This window comes from Schistocerca serialis, chromosome 1, assembly GCF_023864345.2.
Source record: "Schistocerca serialis cubense isolate TAMUIC-IGC-003099 chromosome 1, iqSchSeri2.2, whole genome shotgun sequence".
Classification (NCBI taxonomy): domain Eukaryota; kingdom Metazoa; phylum Arthropoda; class Insecta; order Orthoptera; family Acrididae; genus Schistocerca; species Schistocerca serialis.
Window position 1 is genome coordinate 1,224,024,873 of NC_064638.1, and position 21,986 is coordinate 1,224,046,858.

Sequence of the window (21,986 nt, forward strand, 5' to 3'; positions counted from 1 at the left end):
GTTCTTATTTTTGGTGTGTTGGTGTGGTTTTGGGTCTTCAGCACAGAAAGCATCTCAAGTTTTCTTTAACTAGGCCCTTAGCCGTATTGTCTAACTGTGGTCTTTTAAAGCCATGTGTAAATTAGAGGTTCTTAGAAAAATAAAGTTGTATGTTTGATTGTGCAACTCACAGTGACTGTTTGAGGCCCCATCCACAATCGTAACCTTATACTGTGCGCTCTCTGAGTACCTACCAACCAGGTTTCAAATATAAATAAAAAAGTACTCAGTAATGTGATTTTATTCCTATTACACCTTTTAGAAGGCTTGTCCGACTCCAGGATCCTTGCCTCAATTGGTACTGTTAAGTTTTTCCCGCTCGTACCGAAATACTCTGTATATGCAGACTGAAACGACGAATGAAGCGTGGATGGGAATTTTGATTGAGGAGGGAGGCATGACAGGGTATGTCACGCAGTTGTACAATGCGAATCTGCCAGCGTAGCGTAGCTGATTAGCGCATCTGACGACTGAGCGAGAGACTCGGTTTCGAATCCCGGTCTTGGTAGAAATTTGCATTCGGCGCTTCCGTCTGCGTATATTCATCACAGATGTTTGAAACTTGAAAAGGTTTCTGGAACAACATAGTTTCATTTGAATAAATAAAAAAATAAGCGGTAATAGCTAAAACATGAAAACCATAAAAGGTTTATAGTACATAGTGGTAGTGTCTTCTGCTTAATGGTTCTGTATAGTCAGTTTCTGTCGTCTACAATACCTCTTCCCATGAGTGAGTATCATAGTACGAAATAAAGTCTGCTGTGCAGTCACCTGCTGGTCGTTGATGAACCACTTCAGCTCCGACGCCGGGTGCGACTTGCCGGATGTGCAGTTGAGGCTGATCTCGTCGCCCACCTGGTACAGCCGCTCCTCGCCGTAGATGTGCGGCCCGTCCTTGGGAAGAGCTGCAGATGGATAGAGTCATCTGTTAGTCGCCGGCAGAAGTTACGCTAAGGAACAGTTGATACAGTATTGGTCTCTACAACTACTCTTTTCTTCCCCTAGACACTCTGAAAGAACAGGGACCACTAGACACAGATTGGACAACTTCTCACTAATAGAAACCGTTGCGACGGGAAATCGATTAACTTTAGCCAAAAAAAGTTGTTCTACAGAGAAATCTTGGGATGTACGTCGGTTACCGCTCCAGAAAAGCCTGTCTGCTTATGTCGCTATGCATGGCCGCGAAAAACCAGGAGAGATCTCGAAACACCTGCACAATATTCATGAGCATTTCAAGTTCACAATGTATGTAGAGGCAACTCGTGTCTTCTCTTCTTCGGCGTCATCGTCCTCCGGTATAACGTTGAGCATGACAACCATAGGGTGGATCGATAGCAATGGTTCCTCTGACAGAACACTTTTAGAATCCTGATACTGATGGAACACCTTTCTTAATTTGAAAATTAAAATATTTAAAAAATTTGAAGGTGTACAGATTTGCTTCCGCCGTTTGCCGATAGGTGGCGACAACGGTAAGGAGCGGTCGAAAGAAACAGATCGCAGACGTCAGGCACTTAGCTTGGACCTCGGTCGACAAATCCTCGTTCAAACATTACTCGATTTGTGTCTGCATCAAAAAGGTGTTCTTGGTTGTAAATGTTAGTTTACGAGCCTAATTCTCGTCATTTGCGAGAGGTGTTCCTGATTTGTTTCAATATGAAGAAAACAGCGGCTGAGCCTCATCGAATGCTCTCAAGTGCGTGTGGTAAGGACACTATTAGTAAAATAACGTGTCGCGAGTAGTTTCAACGCTTCAAGAACGGCGATTTTAACGTCGTAAACCGGCATAGTGATGGAAGATAGAACGTTTTCGAAGATGCAGAATTGGAGACATTGCTGAGTGAAGATTCGCGTCAAACTCAAGAAGAAATGGCACGATTAGTGGGAGTGACACAGCAACCCATTTCAAAACGTCTCAAGGCTATGCGTATGATTCAGAAAAAAGGAACTTGGGTCCCGTGTGATCTGAAACCAAGAGACGTAGAACGGCGTTTGTGTGTTCGTCAACAGTTGCTTCAAAGGAAAAAACGGAAGGGATTTCTGCATCGCATTGTGTCAGGGGACTAAAAATGAGTTCATTAAGATAACCCTAAACACAAAAAATTGTGAGGATATCCCGGCCATGCAAACCGAATATTCACGGGTCCAAGATCATGCTCTGCATTTAATGGAGCCAGCTCGGCGTCGTGTACTATGAGGTGTTAAAACCAAGCGAAACAATAACGGGTGCTCGTTATTGAACGCAATTAATGCGTCTGAGCAGAGCATTAAAAGACAAACGGTCGCAATACAGTGAGAGGCAAGATAAAGTGATTTTGCAGCACCGACCCCACCTTGCTAAAGAGCTCAAAACGTACTTGGAAACGTTAAAATGGGATGTCCTACCCCACCCGCCGTATTCTCCAGACATTGCTCCCTCTGACTGTCACCTGTTTAGATCAATGGCGCATGGCCTGACTGACCAACACTTCCGATCTCATGAAGAAGTCACAAATTGGAGCGATGCGTGGATCGCTTCAAAAGATGAACAATTATTTCGACGCTGGATTCGTACACTGCCCCAAAAATGGGAGAAAGTAGTGGCCTTCCACATCAGTTGGTATTCAGTGATGAAGTCACGTTTCATTTGTATAGAAAGGTGAACCTTCGTAACATGCTCGAGAGATCCTCATGAGACATGAACTCATTTGTGATTTATACAGAGTTAACATCTTCTGTGCTATACTCTGTGTAAAAGCTCTCTTTGCAGAGGAACCTGTAACTGGTATTGCATACCTGGATATGCTGGAACAATGAGTTATGCCACAATTACATCAAGACAGTGAAGACTTTATTTTGCAAACAAGACGCTGCTCCACCATACTTTCTTTCAGATGTTCGAGGACCGAGCGAGGTGGTGCACTGGTTAGCACACTGGATTCGCATTCAGGAGGACGACGGTTCAAACCCCGCGTCCGTCGATCCTAACTGAGGCTCTCCATGCTTTCTCTAAATCGACACAGGCAAATGCCGGGATGGTTCCTTTGAAACGGCACTACCAATTTCCTTCCCCATCCTTTCCCCAATCCGATGAGACCGATGACCTCGCTATTTGGTCCCCTCACCCCAAACCAACCAACAAACTTTCGTGATTATCTGAATGTTATTGAATCTGACGTGCTTCGCATCATGAATCTCCTCTTCTTCGGTGGCACTTACTGTCGTCTGCATGTGATTTCTTCGTACAGGGTTAGGACACAGACCATGTGATCCTACCTCCACTAACACTTACACTGGAAGAGATGAAGGAAAGATAATTAGTGCGGTCGCTGACATCGACCATGCGTGTTAGGACGTGTTTGGAGAGAATTTGACTATCATATAGACGTTTTCAGCACCGCAATTGCGGCTCTATTCTGCACCTGTAGTGCAATTAGGAAACTTCGAGAGATGTCCTATCCGTTTATAAGCCTTTTTGGTTTTGCGCAGTCGTCTACTGAACTTTGGAGGCGCTTATGAATAGCCCAGTACCGTTAAAAACGTCAAGAACACCGGCATCTCCAATTTCATCTCCAGTATATTGGCTACCGGTTTCCGCTTTACAATACACAGTCTTGATATCCTCTATACCAGACAGCGGTTGAGGGGCCTCAAGATGGCATACTGAACGGCGGGCACAGGTGGCAAATGAACTGGAAATGAAATTACGATTGACGGTATTCCTCATATTTTTAATATACATATCGGCTGTTGTCCCATCATTCAGTAAAGCACAAATGGATGAAGCTACGTTAATGCTCTATTGTTCCTGCGACAATCGAAACCAGTAAATACAACTGAACGTTTTTGCTTCTAGTGAGACGAAAAATCAATCAGTTCACGTTGTTTTCCTAAGAGAGCTCCACGCACGCGTAACCTACTCATGTGAGTCAAAACATCATGACCACTGACACCTTGGGTTTTCGGGTGTTCTGCCGGATATCAGCGTCGTACTTGCGCGATATTTCGGTGACGTAGTTCGTAACTTTCATCAGGTGCGACCTTAGACTAATCCTCGAGTGGATCTGGTCCAGTATTTATGTTTGTTACCTTTCTCCCCTCCACCGGCGTTTGTAGGCGTTCCCTCTGAGGCCCGCGACCGCTCACTGCGATCTTCTGGATCGTTGCCGTTCCGTTTTCCGTCCACTGCGGTTCTGGGTGTTCCCTCTGTGGCCCGCGACCACCAGACCCGCTCTTGGGTGTTCCGTCTTCGGTCTGGTGCGTTTGGATTTCTATCTCAGGTACCAGGCGTTCACCTGCAGTCCACACCCGCACACTGCCATCTGCTGGAGCGTTGCCGCCTTTTTTTTTTTTTTTTTTTTTTTTCGTCATGTGTTGTGCGCAGGTGCGCCCAGCTTTACCGGTTTCTACTTGTTTTTATGTAGTGAGGAAGAATAGGTGTTGCACTGTCGCTTTTAGCACTTTTAGAAGCGCTTCGGCTCTCCTACGGGTCCTTGGTTCTTCTGTCTTGTTGTCGTTTCTTATTGTTAGATTTTCGGTTTTGTTATTCTGTTCTCTGTCGAAGTCTTGTCTATTTGATTTTCTTCTTGAAGTTCTCGCCCAACTTGTTAGTTATCGTCGTCAGATGGAATGTCTTCTTAGGTACAATTTTGTAGTGTTATCTGGATATTATAGATTTTCAGACTCTCTATCTGTGCCGTGGTTGTGGGTCTACTGTGGCATCATCTGCGAGTTGCATGTTCTGTCTCTGTTAGTGTCAATTTTTTGGAATTTTTGTTCTGCATGGTCTTTGATTTTTTTCCTTAATGTATTTTTTCATTTAATTCTTGATGGATTTCGGCGACTCTTGTCTAGCAAGGTACCGCGAGAAACCATCTCAGGCAGGTGTTCTGTAGTAGTTGGAGTTGTTTGATGTTCGTTACGTAAGTACTGCCAGAAGCTGCTGCTCCGTAGAGGATTGTCTGTTGGATTGATGATCTGTATAGTTTTATTTTGGTTTCTGTGTTTAACTCTCTGCTTTTGAAGAATGGTATGAGCGCGTTCATCATTTTTTTAACTGTTCTCTTTCGATCTATTGTGCTGCCTTTCAATGTTAGTGCTTTGCCGAGATGAATTCCTAAATATTTCGTTTCTTCGGACCATGGGATATTCTGCTCTGCTATTTGGAGCTGAGTTCGTAGTCTTTGTTTCCATTTTTAGTGATAAATATTGCTGCAGTTTTTGTTGCATTGAAAGTGATTGTATTATGTTGTGCCCATGTTTTCATAATATCCTTCTGTCTCTGGGCTGTTATTATTATTATTATGTCGGTACTGCGGCCAGATGTTAATAAGGTTGTGTCGTCTGCGTATACACTTAGTGTTACGTTTGGGAGAGGAGGTAAGTCATTGATGTTTTAGGTTCAATAATATAGGCGAAATGACGGAACCTTGGGGCATTCCTGGTTCTGGTGTCTTGATAGGTGATCTTTGGCCAAGCATAGTAACGAAAAACTGTTTTGTAAAATATTGTCTATGCCTTTAATGTAACAGAATGGGAGTTGCTTGATAAAGTTTAAATGTTAAATTTTGTTTCCAGACTCTGTCGTAAGCTTTAGCTATGTCGAAGAATACCGCTGCTGTTGACTTACTGAGGTTGAAGTTCTTCTGGATGTACTGTGTGAGTCTAATTAGTTGTAATTCTGCCGATAATTTACATGTGAAGCCGAATCGTTCTGGGCGCATAATATTTTCCTCTGTTAGGTAGAATTGTAATCGTTTTGGGACGGCTCTTTCCAGGATTTTTGCTAAAGTCGGTAGGAGGCTTATTGGTCTGTGGTTTGTCGGTTCTGATGGTTTTTTTCCTGGATTTGGTATAGGAATTATTTTAGCTATTTTCCACGTGTCTGGAAGTCTTCGAATAGTAATCAACTGTTGATTATACGTGTCTGTAAGACTATTGCTTTTCTTGGTAAATTTTTGAGATGAATGTTGGAGATTTAGTCTGTGCCTAGAGCTGTGTTTCTCGTTTACGACATAATTTTCTTTATTTCTGCTGGTGTTGTGAGTAGTGGTCTTGATGTCTCAGGTGTAGGAGGTATTAGATTCTGTCGTCTTCGTTTTCTATTTAGTTTATTTAGTTTCGATTAGATCATTATCCGGTAATGACATTTGTTGATTGTATTCTTCTACAAAATGTTCTGCTTTTTCTAGTACATCAAATATTAAGCCGTCTGGTCCGTCGATTGCTGTGTGGGATGGTGGTGGTTGTTTGGTATTTCGAATTAATTTCCACTCGTCTTGGGTGTGTAACACGAAGGCTGCCATTTTATCCTTCCGGGTTTGCTGTCCCAATTCTATACTATGTGATCAATGGTGTTGGCCCGCCCTTATCCTTGTTGACAGCTTCCACTTTCGCAGACATCCGTTCAGTCAGGTGCTGGAAGGTTTCTTTTGGAGTGGCAGCCCGTTCTTCACGGAGTGCTGCACTGAGGAGAGGTATCGATGTCGGTTGGTGAGGCCTGGTACGAAGTCGGCGTTTCAATACATCCCAAACGTGTTCTGTACGATTCAGGTCAAGACTCTGTGGAGGCCAGTTCATTGCAGGGATGTTATTGTAGTGTAACGACTCTGCCACAGACCGTTCGTTGTGAACAGGTGCTCGATCGTGTGGAAAGATGCAATCGCCATCCCCGAATTGCTCTTCAACAGTGCGAAACAGAAAGGTGCTTAAGACATCAATGTAGGCTTATGTAGGCTTGTGCTGTGACAGCGCTACGCAAAACAACAAGGGGTGCAAGCCCCCCCTCTATAAAAAATACGACCATACCATAACACCACCGCCTCCGAAGTTTACTGTTGGCACTACACAAGCTGGCAGATGACGTTCACCGGGCATTCGCTATATCCACACCCTGCTATCGGATTGTGATTCGTCACTCCGCACAACGTTCTTCCACTGTTCAGTCATCCAATTTTTGCGCCCCTTACACCTGGCGATGCTCTTCAAGTCAGCGGTCTCTGTCAGTCAACAGACGAGGTCTGCCTGTACCCTTCTGTGCAGTACGTGTCACTTCACGTTTCCACTTCACTATCACATCGGAAACAGTGGACCTAGGGATGTTTAGGAGTGTGGAAATCTCGCATACAGACGTGTGACACAAGTGACACCAATTACCTGACCACGTTCGAAGTCCGTGAGTTTCGTGGAACGCCCCATTCTGCTCTCTCACGATGTCCTATGACTACTGAGATCTTTGATATGGAGTACCTGGCAGCAGGTGGCTGCACAATGCACCTAATATGAAAAACGTATGATTTTTTGGGGTTTTCGGATACTTTTTATCACATAGTGTATGTCTCTCTTACGCTGTTCGCGGGATATTTTTTTCATCTCGTGTCGGTCTCGTGGATTGTGGAATTGTTGCCATCTTCTTCTGTATCTATTTCTTTCTGTTTTTAGATTTTCTAATAGCGGTGGAAATGTCCCGTGGTGTGCTTCTGGAATTGTGGTTGCTGTTGAGGTCTTTTCTTCAGCAGTTTTAATTTTGTTGGTTAAGACTTCTATTGCTTTGTTTATTCTGGTTTTAGATTCTACATTCATTGTTTGTCGGAAGTTGTTGGTTAGATGTCTTTGTTATTGTTCCGAATTTATCTGTATTTGCTGTGGTGGTGGTGGTATGCGTAGAGCTGCCCGGTGGATCATTCCTAGGACTGGTTGGAAGAGACATCGTTGACGGTGACGAGTGAAGGTTACGACTGACGTTTCTGACCAGGGCTATGTCGAAGACGTCTGCTGTTTGGTTTGGAACGTCTTGGAATTCTTTTAGGTTGATGTTGACCATGAATTGTGCATTTAAATTCGTTCTGAATGTCGTATAATAGTCGTCCATTTCGGTTCGTATTTACCGAGTTCCAGGAATCATGTTTTACGTTCAGGCCTACTATCATTAAAATTTTGGAAAAGAAATTGGAAATTTGTCATAAGGCCAATGGGGCCAAACTACTGAAGTCATCGGTCCCTAGGCTTACGCACTACTTAATCTAACTAAAACTAACTTACGCTAAGAACAACACACACCTAAGCCCGAGGGAAGACTCGAACCTCCGACGGGAGGAGCCGCGCGAACCGTGACAAGACGCCTGAGGCCGTACGGCTACCCCGCTCGGCTTTTGGAAAACGATGGAATATTGCAGTGAGATCGTCTTTTATTACCTGTTTATTTGGGCTAATGTATGCTGCAACTATTGTGATGTTTCCTATAGCTGTGTGTACTGTAACTGCGGTGGCTTCTAACGACTGGAATGGTGGTATAGTTTTGTAATGGTGCGCGATATTTCGTTTAATGAATATAGCAGTTCCGCCACCGCTTCGCTCTTTTCTGTCTGTTCTATAGTTATGCATATTGCGCACTCCAGAGGTCGTCGTCTTTGTAAAATGCGTTCCTGTAACTGCTATAACGTAGAGTCTAAATCGGGCGTTAAATTCGTTTAGTTCCGTCTGTTTAGGTTTTCAGCCATTTGTATTCCAGTTACAAAATTTAAAGTGTCCTGTTGATATTTCGAATGCCATTTTACGGCGCTACGAAATCCTTTATAACTCCCTCAACTAGGCTGAGGAAAGATGTGATTTTCTGTTGGAGATTGGTCAGAGGTGTCGCAATGTCTGTTGAGCTTATGAGAAGGGCTGTATGATGGTGGCTGAGGTCAGTGAGCTTGCAGCTGCATCTGAATAGTATGAATAGTTCTTGCGTTGTGGATCAGGAGAGGTTGGATCGTTCCGTCCCAGTCTCACGTTGATTGATGTTTTCTTCTGTGTCCAGATCTTCTGTTGTCCGATGGATGAGTGGCAGGTGGTTGGTTGTGATGTGGATGGTTGCTGGATTGTTGCTGGTCGGGGTGTTGTGGCATATTGTGAACTGGATGGCGGTTTAGGAGCAGCTTGTTGTATGTGTCATGTTTGTCTTGGTCTGTTCTGAGACATGTTCTTACAAATTTTATACTTTCTGAGAAGTTCTTGGTATTTTTTGCATCCAAGGAGGGATGCTGGATGTGCTTCTTCGGGCCGGCCGAAGTGGCCGCGCGGTTCTGGCGCTGCAATCTGGAACCGCGAGACCGCTACGGTCGCAGGTTCGAATCCTGCCTCGGGCATGGATGTGTGTGATGTCCTTAGGTTAGTTAGGTTTAACTTGTTCTAAGTTCTAGGGGACTAATGACCTCAGCAGTTGAGTCCCATAGTGCTCAGAGCCATTTGAACCATTTTTTTGTGCTTCTTCACGGTTCACACATTTTGGTGGAGATGTTCGTGGTACAGTACAGTTTGTCAACAACGGACACACCGCGGCGGGAGTTCGCAGTATCTAGCTGTGTCATCGGCACGTTGACATTTTTTGCATTGTGACAGGCCGTCTTTAGGATCGTAATCTTCTACTCTGATTTTTGTGTGTCGTAAGTAGTTGAGCTCATAAATTTTGTGACTCTCTCTTCCTTTGGGTAATATAACGGAGTGGTTAGGAAGTGGGATGAGGTTCTTAGTTTTTTCGTCTCGTTTTTTTAATTGGTAAACTATAGCCTATGTGAATCCTTTCTCTTGTAGCACAACTGTTAGTTCTCCCACCGTGATTTGTGCTCGTAATTTTTTAATGAAGACCTTCAATTCTTTATTTTCATGTGCTTGATGCGTGAAGAACGGGATATGATAATGTCGGAAAAATTGGAGTGCTGCTGCATGATCTTCAATCGAGTGAAAGTGGTATTCTACGCGATCTCCTTGATACAGAGCTTTGAGAGTTCCTTTAAGTTGTTTTTTTAAAGCTTTGTTGAGTAGGGTATATTTTTCAGTATAGTAGATTGTTATCAGTGGAATCTGGTAATTCATTTGTGGCGCCGGAGCTGCTTGTTCACGATTGGTTGTTGCATTGCTCTCTGCTATTGGCTTATGAGTGTCTGCGGGCGAGATCGGTTCAGATATGTTGCTTGTAGTTATTTCAGCGTGGCGTTTTCTTCGGTTGATTGATGTGTGTTTCGGTGTTGTCTTTTATAATTTACTGTTGTGAAGTGTTGTTCGTCATTTCCGTTCGAGTTTTATTCTGGCCAATCGGCGTCTTCCACTTCTCCAGACGAGGCAGGGTCGGTTTCTTTGGGTGATGAGTTCATATTGGTGGGTGTAGAACATTTGGTGTAGCGATATTTTTCTGAGTTTCCTGGCGCGTGACAGGATGGTTCAAATGGCTCTGAGCACTATGGGACTTAACATCTGTGGTCATCAGTCCCCTAGAACTTAGAACTACTTAAACCTAACTAACCTAAGGACATCACACACTTCCATTCCCGAGGCAGGATTCGATCCTGCGACCGTAGCAGTCGCGCGATTCCTGACTGAGCGCCTAGAACCGCTAGACCACCGCGGCCGGCCGTGACAGGATGCTCAGTAGCATTGTGACGTGAATTATCCTGTTGTGGTGCGTCGTGGTATCTAGTTTTGTATGTATTTTCTGCATTTTCTGTTGTGTGTGTCTGGCTATTGTCCGTACCTGAGATGGTCCTGCTGCCGATATCTGTTCTTTCCCTGCAGTTACTGCCTTGGTGAGGGGAACGGGAGCTTTCCACCTTCGGGAGGGGCACTGGCACACTGGTGTCCCCTAATCCTAGCATCCTAGCAAGATCGGCTAACCCGGTCCACTAGCCTGCTCCTAATTCGGATGTGGTGAAAAGAGAACACACAAAATTTTGCCCAAAAACCTGTCCTTGGTAAATTAGGTTTTTGTGTCAGAGCGCACTCGAATACAGGTCCGCTCCGTTACGCAACCGCTTCGGCCTCAGGCAACACCCTGAACCGCAGCGGACGGAAAACGACAGAAATCCAAACGCACCAGACCGATGTTGGACCACCCAGGGGCGGGTCTGGCGGGTGCCCCTTATTTCTAGCGTAAAAACTCGGAAGACACAGAAAACCGGGCCAACGGAGCGAGAGGATGTAATACCTCGGCTGAAGAGCTGGGCAGCTCCGACAACCAGCACTTGGTGGTAGACACCTCGCGCAGCACCAGTGAAAAAGACACGCTGCAAGGAGGAACGAATGTTCTCACCACTGCCACACCGAGAACCGCTGCAACCTCGAAGCGCCGACTCTCCCGGTCTACATCAAATTGCAGGGTGAGGACTGGACGCAGTTCGCGGACCACCTCGATCGAGTCGCAGCAATAGAAGTGAAGAGCTTGGATGATGACTCGCTACTTGTGGTACAAGCCAAGTGCGAGTGCGAAGCGACGAAACTCGCGCTACCTCGCGCCACATATCGTCGCAGCACCGACGAACGACGCAGAACCATGGACGGAGTACTCGCGAAAGGACTGCCCTGGCTATGCAAGACACTGTCAGATAAGGACTGTACCTGCGGGAGTTAGAGAGAGTGGAATTTTGGCTACATAATGGGACAAATAAGAAGAGACCACCGCACTTAATTCTAGCTGTGGAAAAGGCTGAGGGTCAGCAGAAGCGGCGCGCTGAGAAAGTCTATGAGCTGAGGAAGCTCATGGGCTTCAAAGTAACAGTGACGCCTCTCCCAGCAGAGATCGACCCGAAGCCACAGTGTCCACAAGAGGGGCATGTGGCAAAACACTGCCGCAACTGCGCGACTTGTGTAAAATGTGCTGGCAATCACGACAGCCACACCTGCCCAATGACGCTAGAAGTCCCACCAGCGTGCTCCTGCTGTGGTGGGCCACACGTGGCCAGCTCGCGTGGCTTCAAGGCCTTCATCGCCCACGGCGCCGTACAGAAAGACAACGACGAACCAGGCCACCGCAGATAGTGCCAGGAAGATAAAACATAGGAGAAAATGACGAGAGAAAACCGTGGCCTCATCTCCAGAGAAGACAATGGGCGAGACGACTGCGAGCCGCCCTCCCACGCGGCCTGCCTCCACCGCCGACAGTGAGACTGGTGGGGGTGGCGAGCGGCTGCGCACGAACGGACGACGGCAAACGACTCAGAATCGCCGAGTGGACCAAGTCGCCACAGTGGCAGAAGACGGCGCACCAACAATATCCGAAGCGCAGGCATCGACCTTGTCCTGACGGAGGCAGAGTTAGAGGCAGTTTGCCTCATGCTGAGGCAAGCCTCCCGCCCCCAGCCGTGCGAGGAGTCGAGGGCCGCGGAGGTGGACGCACCAGCGGTCATTGTGGCAACCACACAAACTGGACACCAGATCACTACCGAACGGGCAACACAGACAGCACGCGATGACAAAAAGACGCCCTGGCGTCCCAAACCGATGCCTCTGGAAAGGTTAAACTAGGCAGACAGCGCCCAGAGATGCAAACAACGGACCAGGTAGTCATGACGGAGGAGATCCTCGATATCTCCGACAGACTACAGTCGCAACAAAGCATCGCCTGGAAGAAACAGAAATTCGAAGCCATCTCCCTCATCCCATACTGGAAGAGAGATAAACACAAGAAGTGGGAAGACTACGGCTCGAGCGACCAGCGAGATGACAAGCACTAATAAAGTGCGCAACATAAAAGGTGCTAAACTAGCAGCAGCTCCAGCCGGGGTTTGAAGGTTTTTCTAAGGCCATAAGGTGAATACCGGAGCTCAAAACTCCCTGCAAATAAATTCCCAATTGGGAGACATAAGCCCTCTCCCCTTCCTCCCACACAGAAATAGAAATAAATGGAGCCCCAACAGAACAACAAAAATCCCGTGGCTGAATAGTGCTCATCTCCTAAGCACTCAGCTTAGGAATCCTCAAGAAGCGGAAAAAAAAATCCTAATGCAAGTACGATGCTGATATGTGGCAGAACATCCGACTACCTAAGATGTCATTTGATCGCCGAAAAAGCCTGAAGAGTTATTATGACCACAGCCCACCATGACGTTGGATGCCACCTGGTTCCCGGGTTCCATTCCCGGCGGGGTCAGGGATTTTCTCTGCCTCGTGATGACTGCGTGTTGTGTGCTGTCCTTAGGTTAGTTAGGTTTAAGTCGTTCTAAGTTCTAGGGGACTGATGACCATAGATGTTAAGTCCCATAGTGCTCAGAGCCATTTTTTGATGCCGCCTAGTAACATTCCGGACACTTGATGAGGTTACAGAGTTTTGTAAGCACAGCAGACACGGACAGGGGATCACCCTAGCGAAGATGGGACTGAAAATGGGGAAATCCATTGAGATAAATGACTTCGACAAAGAGTGGATTATTATTACACTCTCGAAAACGGCGAAGTTTGTTGAAAGTTCGTGTGCTAATCTCGTGGACATCTACGGAAAGAGGTAAGACACTGAAACTACCACTGGGCAGTAAATGGTTGGACGTCCACAGCTTCACGGAGGCTTGTCTGTTTTGTAAAGTAGGATGATGGTGATATGTGGCATCTCTGCCGAAAGAGCACAATGCTGGTGCACGCACAAGTGTTGCACAGCACACCGTTCATCGTACATTTTTGAACAAGGAGCTCATCAGCAAACCACGGCTACGTGTTTACATGTCAACCAAACGACGCCGTCAATTACGATTCCAGTGGGCAAGTGACTATCGGGATTCGACCGTCGGTCAATGGAAACGTGTCGGCTCTTCAAGTGAATCACATTTTTGCGACACTAAGACGATGGTAATCTTCACAAATGGCGTCATCAAGGTGAACGGCGGCTTAAAACATGCACCGTACCACGGACGCAGGTTGGTGGGAGCAGTAATATGCTGCAGGAGACATTCTTCTGTGCTTGCATGGGACCTGTTTTAGAAACAGAAGACGTGCTGTTAGGTGCAAACCACATGCATCCATTCATGTTTGATGTCTTCCCCGGCGGCGATGTCATCTTTCATCAGTGTAAATGTCCGTTTCTCGGAGCCAGAACGGTGCGATAGTGGTTTGAGGAGCATTATAGTGAACTCACATCGATGTCTCGACGACCGTATTCTTTCTTTCTACTTTCTTACTTTTGCTACCGACTTTATCCCCCATTGTGCGCAGGGTCGGCAGGGTTAAGTGCAGAATCGGCATGGTTAATTGTAAGGGGTGGCCGGATGCCCTTCGTGCCGCCACCCCATCCTCCCCGGGACAGACGTAGTGTACCCCAGCTGTCTGCGTCTAGTGTAAATCGTGAAATAGTGTGAATGTGTTTCAAATGTCTGCGAGTCGTGTAACAGGCGGGACGTGGGGACCAGCCCGGTATTCACCTAGTATGATGTGGAAAACCGCCTAAAAACCTCATCCAGGCTGGACGGTACGCCGGCCGTCGTCGTTAATCCGCCAGGCGCATTCGAGGGGGGGTTTATGGGCGCTCAAGATCGAGGTCAGCAGCGGCGGATTCGATCCGGGGCCGGGTCTCGACGACCATATTCGACTAATGTAAATCCTATAGAACCCATATGGGTCGCTATCGGGCGCCACGAACGCAAATCAGCGCTCCGTTCTTTAGGCGAATTACACAGCTTTGCGTAGACATCTAATGCTAAATACCTCCACAAATCTATCAAGAAACTGCCGGCCTCCTGGTATGCAGAATCACTGATGTATTTCTTTCCAAAGACGGACACACAAGCTATTAAGCAAGTGGTCGTAATGTTTTCGCTCATCGGTGTGTGAGCCACTTAAACTTCGCAACCAGCTCTTTCAGCTCTATGACTGTTTAGAGTAGAAGAGGGAGCACTTACCGACGACGTCCATGTGGCCCTCAGCCTGCGCAGAGGCGAACGACGGCGCCTCGGCTGACACCTCACACCGGTAGTCGCCCGAGGACTTGAGATTGAGGTTGTGCAGCACCACTTTCTTGTCGTCCGAGCGCTGGTGCTGCGAACACCGTACATGCACATTACTCACTTCAAAACATATGACACGGAAAAGATCTACTGTTAAACTACTGGCAACAGATTGATCACAATCAAGAAATGAGATCATGTGTCGTGAAAATGATGTCGAGAAGGCTACAGAACGATCTAGAGCGCAGTCAGTAGGCATTTGGCGTACAACTGTAACCAGATCATACTCGCATAATCAGAACCTTTCTTAATATGAGGATATAAGTGGTGGAGTCTCTCATCTACACTCATGCTCATAAAATAAGGATAATGCTGATACATAGTGCAACAACGCTCTGGTGGGCGGTTTAAATCACCTCGGGGTATGACCATGTGGTGCATTTGACCTGAGGTCGTCGCACGGTGTCGCTGGCAGCAGTCCACATAGGCAGAGGTTTGTTGGTGCATGTCAGACTACGGTGCAGCCAGTAAGTGTGCAGACGTTTTCAGACGTACTAATGGTGTCTGTGTGTTGAAAATGGCTCAAAGAACACATCTTGATGACGTTATGAGGGGTAGAATACTTAGGCGACTGGAGGCTGGTCAAACACAGCAGGTCGTAGCACGGGCCCTCTGTGTGCCGCAAAGTGTGATCTCAAGATTAGGGCAACGATTTCAGCAGACAGGAAACGTATCCAGTTGCTACAGTAAAGGACGTCCACAGTGTACAACACCACAAGAAGACCGATATCTCACCATGAGTGCCCGCAGACGGCCACGGAGTACTGCAGGTAGCCTCACTCGGGGCCTTACCGCAGCCGCTGGAACAGTTTTCTCCAGACACACAGTCTACAGACGACTGAACAGACATGGTTTATTTGCCTGGAGACGTGCAAGGTGCAGTCCAGTGATCTCTGGTCACAGGAGAGCCCGTAAAGCCTGGTGTCAAGAAGACAGTACATGGTCATTGTGATAGTGGTTCCAGGTTATGTTCACGGACGAGTCCAGGTATAGTCTGAACAGTGAACCTCGCCGGGTTTTCACCTGGCGTGAACCAGGAACGAGATACCAACCCGAAACTTCCTGGCAGATTAAAACTGTGTGCCGGACCGAGACTCGAACTCAGTTGGTAGAGCACTTGCCCGCGAAGGCAAAGGTCCCGAGTTTGAGCCTCGTCCAGCACACAGTTTTAATCTGCCAGTAAGTTTCATATCAGCGCACACTCCACTGCAGAGTGAAAATCTCATTCTGGAAACATCCCCCAGGCTGTGGCTAAGCCATGTCTCCGCAATATCCTTTCTTTCAGGAGTGCTAGTTCAGCAAGGTTCGTAGGAGAGGTTCTGTAAAGTATGGAAGGTAGGAGACGAGGTACTGGCAGAAGTAAAGCTGTGAGGACGGGTAGTAAGTCGTGCTTGGGTAGCTCAGTTGGTAGAGCACTTGCCCGCAAAAGGCAAAGGTCCCGAGTTCGAGTCTCGGTCCGACACACAGTTTTCACCTGCCAGGAAGTTTCATATCAGCGCACACTCCGCTGCAGTATGAAAATCTCATTCCAAATACCAGCCCCTTAATGTCCTTGCAAGGGACCTGTACGGGGGTCGTGATTTGATGGTGTGGTGTGGGATTATAATTGGTGCACATACACCCTTGCATGTCTTTTACAGATGAACTGTAACATGTCAGGTGTATCGAGATGTCATTTTACACCAGGATGTCAGCCTTTTCAGGGGTGCAGTGGGTCCCATCTTCTTCCTGATGGATGATAACGCACGGCGCCACCGACCTGCCATCGTGGAGGAGTACCTTGAAACAGAAGATATCAGGCGAATGGTCTGCCTGTTCTCCAGACCTAAGCCCCATCGAGCACGTCTGGGATGCTCTCGGTCGACGTATCGCTGCACGTCTTCAAACCCCTAGGATACTTCAGGAGCTCCGACAGGTACTTGTGCAAGAATGGGAGGCTATACCCCAGCAGCTACTCGACCACCTGATCCAGAGTACGCCAACCAGTTATGTGGCCTGTGTACATGTGCATGATGATCATATCCCACACTGATGTCGGGGTACATGCGCAGGAAACAGTGGCGTTTTGTAGCAAATGTGTTTCGGGGCGGTTTTCTCAACTTATCGCCAATACCGTGGATTTACAGATCTGTGTCGTGTGTGTTCCCAATGCGCCTATGCTATTAGCGCCCGTTTTGTGTAGTGCCACGTTGTGTAGTTCCACATTCTGCCATTATCCTTAATTTATTAGCATGAGTGTAGTAGGGGCAGTAATCCCGTTCGAGCTGGCGCGATCGTTTTCCCTTTGGTTTTCCTCTTCTGGTCGCTATTTAAGCGTGGCATTTCTGACTATGGTTGTCTTGGTTTTCCGCCGTAGTGATCGTGCTTGCCCGTTGCTTGGGCATATGTTATGTTGGCGAGCCTTAGAATGACCGTTACGGAGGAGCGTTGGTTCCTCGCGGCGCTGTGTTATGGATTGAGGAGTGTGTCGGCGGCGGGCTGGTGGTGATGGCCTGCTACTGACAGTGGGCATCTGCTGTTTCTTTCAAGTTTGGGTTTTGTGATCAATCTGATCGTCATTTGTGTTCACAGGCGGAAACAGTGATTTGTATGTGATTATCCCCGGCATGGGGGGAATAAGGAATTCACTGTTGGTTCCGATATATGTTGAGGAGTGCTGTTAAGATTGTGAAGTATTGCTGAGCAGCGGAAGCACTAAGCGTGAATAACGTAAAGGTTGCATGAGTCATTCTAGGATACTGCACAGGATATGTTTGGTTTTAAGACGATGTTCTTGTAACGTTACTTGAGTGCCTTATAATTGATTCTGTGGTCTCCGTTTGAAGGGCCCGTGACTCTGATGTCTTGTTTTGCGGGCTTTTATCCTCTTGGTTCGGCCGGCCGTCTACTTCTCCAGGCTAATGGTTGTTATTGGGATCTGAGCTGTAAGCGTAAAGAATTATGAACTGTAAGACGTGAACAGTTTTCCATGCTATTTGTTTGAGGTCTTACATGTGTTACGGGTAATAAATGTAAAGGGGGGAGGGGGCAAAACTCTGAAATGAGGGAGTTTGCGTTGTGTCCTTTGGTTTCGTTGCCCGTCCTTTGTTTTCTTTTAACGTTACAGTGTACTACGAGCGGCGGGCACAATCAGTTTCGGATTGACCAATACAGGGGGCGGCGCCTTGACTGAAATATATTCGGACGGCATCAGCTCGGCCAGCTACGTCTTACGCTCTGCGCTACTTTGCTGTATCCCGTCAGAGTCGCTGCTCGTCCCAGTCGTTGACAGAAGTTCAGTATTCTGTGTCGTAATTATTGGAGATTCATCTCGTTAATGTGTTCCGGGCTGTGGCAAGGTGCGTCTCCTGTTGCTAGTAGTTTGGCCACTCTTGTTTTAGGGTGGGTCATCCGTTGGGCTGTGCCCACTGTTGCGTGAAATTTAAACTGACTATTAAGATAACTATTTTTTCTGCTAAACATTGTTGCTATACTTGAAAGGGATTACACGAATGAGTTCAGTAGAATACGTCACTATATAATTGGTGGAATTCCGTTGTTCTATGATCTGTTTATTGGTTTAAGATTCCCTTTGGGATTTTCTCTTTTACCCAAAATTTGTTATTTAATATTCTGTATTATTGCTTGGTTTACCAATGCGGATTTAGTGCCGGTAAATTACTGTTCAATTTGTGGGCAGTTATGCTTGTCATCTATATTTATCTGGACTATTTGTTAGAGAAGATCCAAAGAAGAGCGGCGCGTTTCGTCACAGGGTTATCTGGTAACCGTGATAGCGTTACGGAGACGTTTAATAAACTCAAGTGGCAGACTCTGCAAGAGAGGCGCTCTGCATCGCGGTGTAGCTTGCTCGCGAGGTTTCGAAAGGGTGCGTTTCTGGATGAGGTATCGAATATATTGCTTCCCCCTACTTATACCTCCCGAGGAGATCACGAGTGTAAAATTAGAGAGATTAGAGCGCGCACGGAGGCTTTCAGGCAGTCGTTCTTCCCGCGAACCATACGCGACTGGAACAGGAAAGGGAGGTAATGACAGTGGCACGTAACGTGCCCTCCGCCACACACCGTTGGGTGGCTTGCGGAGTATAAATGTAGATGTACTTAGTTAAAAGGAAGGATCTTTACTTAACTCGTTTCATTCCGTATAATCTTACCAAGACTGTAAAGGTTTATACTTATATTTGTTATTAGTGGCTATTGAAAGGCCAGTTTTTTAAAAGATGTTGTGCAACTGTTTTTGAGGATGTGTGTAGTAATATTGTGCTGTTCTCATCATCATCCTCATCGACTGCAGGTCGCCGAAGTGGAGTCAAATTGAAAGACAGGCACCCGGCGAATGGTCTGCCCGACGAGGGAGGGGGGGGGGGGAGCGGGGGGGGGGGGGGAGTGGAGGGGGAGGGGGGGCTAGCCATACGAATTAATAAATAACAGTCTACATTTTAAGTCATATGTGAAAATGTGGATATTGTTGTGCCTTAACTATTTATGTCATTGTAAGTTGGCCCTTAATGGGGGAAAATGCAGCAGGGTAGTTGAAAAAGTGTAAGAGAAGCTCTCCAATGGTGTTGCTTATCATATAGTCGAGACAAGAAAATCATGGAACAGGGAAGATGAATTGGTGCGCTTCAGGCAGAATTATAAATGGCATATTCTGCATTAGATAGGCTGGAGGTAGGAAGACACAATGGGAGCTGGAAGAATTTCATAAGTAATAGACAAAAGAAGAGAAACATCAGAAATCACATTTCAAACTCTAGTTAACATCAGCTTGATTTGCTACCTGAAGTAAAGGAGAGCCCCAACCAGTTTTTGAACGAAGTAGAGTGTAGCAGACTCATAGGACAATAGAAAGCAGCCGGCTGAGACAGAAACAGCAACAGGGAAGCAACCCAATTTGTAACTTTTACGAGTTCCTAACAAGGAGTGAACTGTATGATTTCATCTGTGTGCTTTGATAACTAAGTTCCGTGAGTTTTTGCGGGTTTATTTATTATCTAATAGACACAGTTCTCGTGTTTTTGTTTGTGTCGGAAAGTAACCCGATTTTTTGACATAGTGCAAGGTCCTAAACTGGGGCGAATTATTTAGTCTCACCTGAGTACCTCGTTAGTTAGGTTTTTGGAACTATGCGTATTAATCTAATTTATTAGACACAGTTCTTGCGGTTTCGTCAGGATCTGCAGTAGAGTTCTGCAGTACGTGTCGATAGTTCGTTTGTCTTCGTAGTGTCGTTTTCCACGGTCTTTAGTACGTATAGGAACTGTGACTGTTGTGTGCGGATGCAAGCCGAGTTGGTGACACTTCCCTCTCAGCTCCAGGCTGTGATGACTTCGGTTACACAGCTTCAAGATGTAGTGGATGGGCATCACTGTTGTGGGCTGCCAGTGGGGATTCTAGGGGGCTGGATGTAAGGCCTTCCCGATTAGTCTCACGAACAGGTTCAAGATGCTGTCTGTGTCTGACACTGTCGCTCAGCCAGATGCAGTCACCTGCCCCACATCAGAGGATACCACTCAGCCTGCAAGACCCAGGTGATCCAAGAGGGTCTGATTGGTGGTAGTTGGAAACTACACTGTTAGGCGTGTTATGGGGCTCCTTAGGGACACAGCTGCCAAGAAGGGGAAGAAAGACAATGTGCACTACGTGTGCATACAGGGTGAAGTCATTAGAGATGTGGAACAGGTCATTTCGGATGCCGTGAAGAGCACAGGGTGCAGCCAACTGCAGGTGGTGGCTCATGTAGGTACCAGTGGTGTGTTTCGCTTTGGATCGGAAGAGATTCTCTCTGGTTTCGAACGGCTAACAGAAGTGGCAAGGGCTGCCAGTGTTGCATTTTTGACAGGACAGATTCCGGATCTCTGGTACAGAGCCGAGTGGAGGGTCTGAATCAGAGGCTGAGACGGTTCTGCGACCTTGTAGGCTGCAGATTCCTGGACTTGCGCCTTATGGTAGTTTGGTTTCGGGTTCCACTGAATAGTTCAGGAGTTTATTACACGCAGGAAGCAGTTACACTGGTAGCAGGGGCTGTGTGGCGTAGACTGGGCGGCTTTTAGGTTAAAGACTCGCGAAAATACACGAAAAGTGTTTCAGTCTCGATAGCTACAGGCTGAACACAGTAAGAACGTAGATAAAGGCTCCATCGGTTTAACAGTTGTAAATTGTCGTAGGTGTGGTGGGGAAGTACCAGAGCTCCAAGTGCTGATAGAAAGCACTGATGCTCAAGTCGTTACTGGCACTGAAAGCTGGCTAAAGCCGGAGATCAGTTCAGCCGAAATTTTTGCGGAGAATTTAAGGTGTTCCAAAAGATAAGATAAGCACAGTTGGCGGTGGCGTGTTTTTTGCAGTTAGAAGTAGTTAATCTTATCGCGAAATTGAAGTAGATAGTTCCTGTGAGTTAGTATGTATGGAGGTCATTCTTAGCATCAGTAATAAAGTAATAATTGGATCCATTTAACGACCGCCCATTTAAGATGGTACAATTGCTGAAAGGTTGAAAGAAAACTTGAGTTTCTTTCAAACATATACAGGAGGTACCCGTAAAACATCATCAAAAATTGTGCCAAATGCATTCTCTGAAAATTATTTCGAGCACTTAGTTCATGAGCCCCCGCAAACAGTAAACAGTTGTGAAAACACACTTGACCTCTTAGCAGCAAATAGTCCTGAGCTAATAACGAGCATCAAAACGGATATAGGGATTAGTGAACACAAGGTTGTCGTAGTGATACTGAATGTTGTAACCCCAAACCCTCCAAAAATAAACGAAAATATAGCTATTCAAAAAAGCAGACAAAAATTAACTTGACACCTCCCTGAGACACAACCTCCACTCCTTCCAGATTAACGATGTATGTGTAGACAAGATGTGGCTTGAATTCAAAGAAACAGTATCGGCAACAATTGAGAGATTTATACCAAATAAATTTACAAACGACGGAGCTCATACTCCTTGGTACCCAAAACAAGTCAGAAGTTTGTTCGGAAACAACGAAAAAGACACACCAAATTTAAACGGACGCAAAATCTCCAAGATTGGCGATCTTTTACGGAAGCTCGAAATTTTTGCTCTGACTGCAAGCGGGATGCTTATAATAGTCTCCACAACGAAACTTTTGCCTCGAAACCTGGCAGAAAATGCTAAGCGATGCCGATGGAGATACTATCGAAGACAGTGTTGACAAAGCAGGGTTACTAAACACAGCCTTCCGAAATACCTTCACCAAAT

General features: G+C 46.4%; 1 protein-coding gene and 1 non-coding gene across 3 annotated transcripts in view; one reads left to right on the forward strand and one right to left on the reverse strand.

Annotated features, from left to right (window-relative positions):
* LOC126419073 (uncharacterized) overlaps positions 1-21,986 on the reverse strand; it is a 243,582-nt gene that overhangs the window by 39,770 nt on the left and 181,826 nt on the right. For both annotated transcript variants that reach the window (XM_050086158.1, XM_050086165.1), the window contains exons 3-4: positions 14,658-14,793; positions 811-944 (exon numbers count right to left, since the gene is read on the reverse strand). In XM_050086158.1, coding sequence (XP_049942115.1) covers positions 811-944; positions 14,658-14,793 — 270 coding nt within the window. The remainder of the gene's footprint in view (positions 1-810; positions 945-14,657; positions 14,794-21,986) is intronic.
* On the forward strand, positions 16,152-16,226 carry Trnal-caa (transfer RNA leucine (anticodon CAA)). The gene has a single exon. It is a non-coding gene; the product is annotated as a tRNA-Leu (tRNA).